We start from the raw sequence: 1,996 nt of genomic DNA on the forward strand, positions 1-1,996 counted from the left end.
GCGCCGAGGCGCGGGCCGTCAGAGACGCGAGCGCAGCGGCGGAAGCGGGGTCCCCAGCGGCATGCCAGTGCCCCCCGGGCGCGATGGCTAGCGGCAGTGCCGGGAGGCCCACCGGCGAGGCCGCGTCTCCGGCACCCGCGGGTGCCGTCGGCGGGCGGAAGAGGCTGATGTCCGTCTGTGACCACTGCAAAGGCAAGATGCAGCTGGTGGCCGACCTGCTGCTGCTGTCCAGCGAGGCGCGGCCAGTGCTCTTCGAGGGTCCTGCCTGCGCGGGCGCTGAGTCCTTCGAACAGTGCCGGGACACCATCATCGCACGCACCAAGGGGCTCTCCATCCTCACCCACGACGTCCAGAGCCAGCTCAACATGGGCCGCTTCGGAGAGGCGGGCGACAGCCTGGCGGAGCTGGGCGACCTGGTGGTGTCACTGACCGAGTGCTCTGCGCACGCTGCCTACTTGGCAGCCGTGGCTACGCCAGGCGCACAACCTGCACAGCCGGGCCTGGTGGATCGCTACCGAGTGACCCGCTGCCGGCATGAGGTGGAGCAGGGCTGCGCTGTGCTGCGGGCCACCCCGTTGGCTGACATGACCCCGCAGCTGCTGCTGGAGGTGTCGCAGGGTCTGTCGCGCAACCTCAAGTTCCTGACGGATGCGTGTGCCCTGGCCAGTGACAAGTCTCGGGACCGCTTCTCACGAGAGCAGTTCAAGCTAGGCGTCAAGTGCATGAGCACGTGCGCGTCGGCGCTGCTGGCTTGCGTGCGCGAGGTGAAGGCGGCGCCCAGTGAGCTGGCGCGCAGCCGCTGCGCACTCTTCAGCGGGCCACTGGTGCAGGCGGTGGGCGCGCTGGTGGGCTTCGCCACCGAGCCGCAGTTCCTGGGCCGAGCGGCTGCCGTGAGCGCCGAGGGCAAGGCGGTGCAGACCGCTATCCTGGGCGGCGCCATGAGCGTGGTGTCGGCCTGCGTGCTGCTGACCCAGTGCCTCAGGGATCTGGCGCAGCACCCCGATGGGGGCGCCAAGACGTCGGACCACAGGGAGAGGCTGAGGAGCTCGGCCTGCGCCGTGTCTGAAGGCTGCACCCTGCTATCTCAGGCTTTAAGGGAGAGGTCTTCGCCCAGGACTTTACCGCCAGTGAATTCCAATTCTGTGAATTAGCACCCCCACCCCTTATTCCACCCCCAGGCTAAGGGAAGACACTTATTCTCTGCCCTCTCCATTTATACCAAAGAAATCACAGGTGAACCCCGCCCCACGCCCCATGCTCAGTGCTCCAGAGGAATCCTCAGAAAGGCGGGACCAGAGGTGCCTGGCCCGCGCCACCCTGACTGGCAGGGGAAGGTTGTGGGTAATGGTCGCGGTATTACCCCTCACCTCACCCCGGCCCATCGACTAAATTGATAATTAATTGGGCAGGAAAGAGGTCATGGGTTCATTTTTTTTTTTAATTGAAAGAAAGGTTACCTCAGTTTTCACACCTTAGACATGGATGTAGCTACCTTTTGTATGTTTTTTTTTTTTAAATTAGGAATATACTTGGTGTGGAAAGAGTATGACTTTGCCATGTGGTTTGCAAATGGGGGGAAAGCTACTGTGAGCGTGTGTTTTATTTTTAATTTACACTATAGAGTGATTTTTTTCCCCCAATGTCAAGTTTTTACCTTGCATGTACTGGAGTATTTATTTCATCTATTAAAATGTTATGTTTCTCAGATGGCTTTTTGCAGTTATTGTTGGCTTTTCAGTAACTTGTTTTGCATGGTGCCTGTCACCTCTGGAGAGGGACAGAGGAAAAGCTACTCCAGAGCAGGAGGGTTCCCAATCCTCACTGCTTTTCTCCTAAGAATTGTCCCTTTGAGCAGCCTAGGAATCAAGAAGAGACAAATGTATGTCACATCCTTTTTTTTAAAGGCAGGTGGCACAGATGGGTTGGGATGGACAGTTAGTGTGGTTTTGTCCTGGCGTCTAGTTTCACTGGGAAGTAATTTAGCTGCCTTTGTCTC

General features: G+C 58.6%; 1 protein-coding gene across 1 annotated transcript in view; it reads left to right on the forward strand.

The window, feature by feature from the left end:
- Positions 1–1,707, forward strand: part of Mesdc1 (mesoderm development candidate 1) — a gene marked incomplete in the record, with an annotated part of 2,503 nt that extends 796 nt beyond the window's left edge. The window contains 1 exon segment of the mRNA XM_005381439.2: positions 1–1,707. Within this exon segment, the coding sequence (XP_005381496.1) occupies positions 84–1,151 (1,068 nt within the window).
- Positions 1,708–1,996: the final 289 nt, after the last annotated feature.

This window comes from Chinchilla lanigera, unplaced genomic scaffold (assembly GCF_000276665.1).
Source record: "Chinchilla lanigera isolate Chin_1 unplaced genomic scaffold, ChiLan1.0 scaffold00015, whole genome shotgun sequence".
NCBI lineage: Eukaryota > Metazoa > Chordata > Mammalia > Rodentia > Chinchillidae > Chinchilla > Chinchilla lanigera.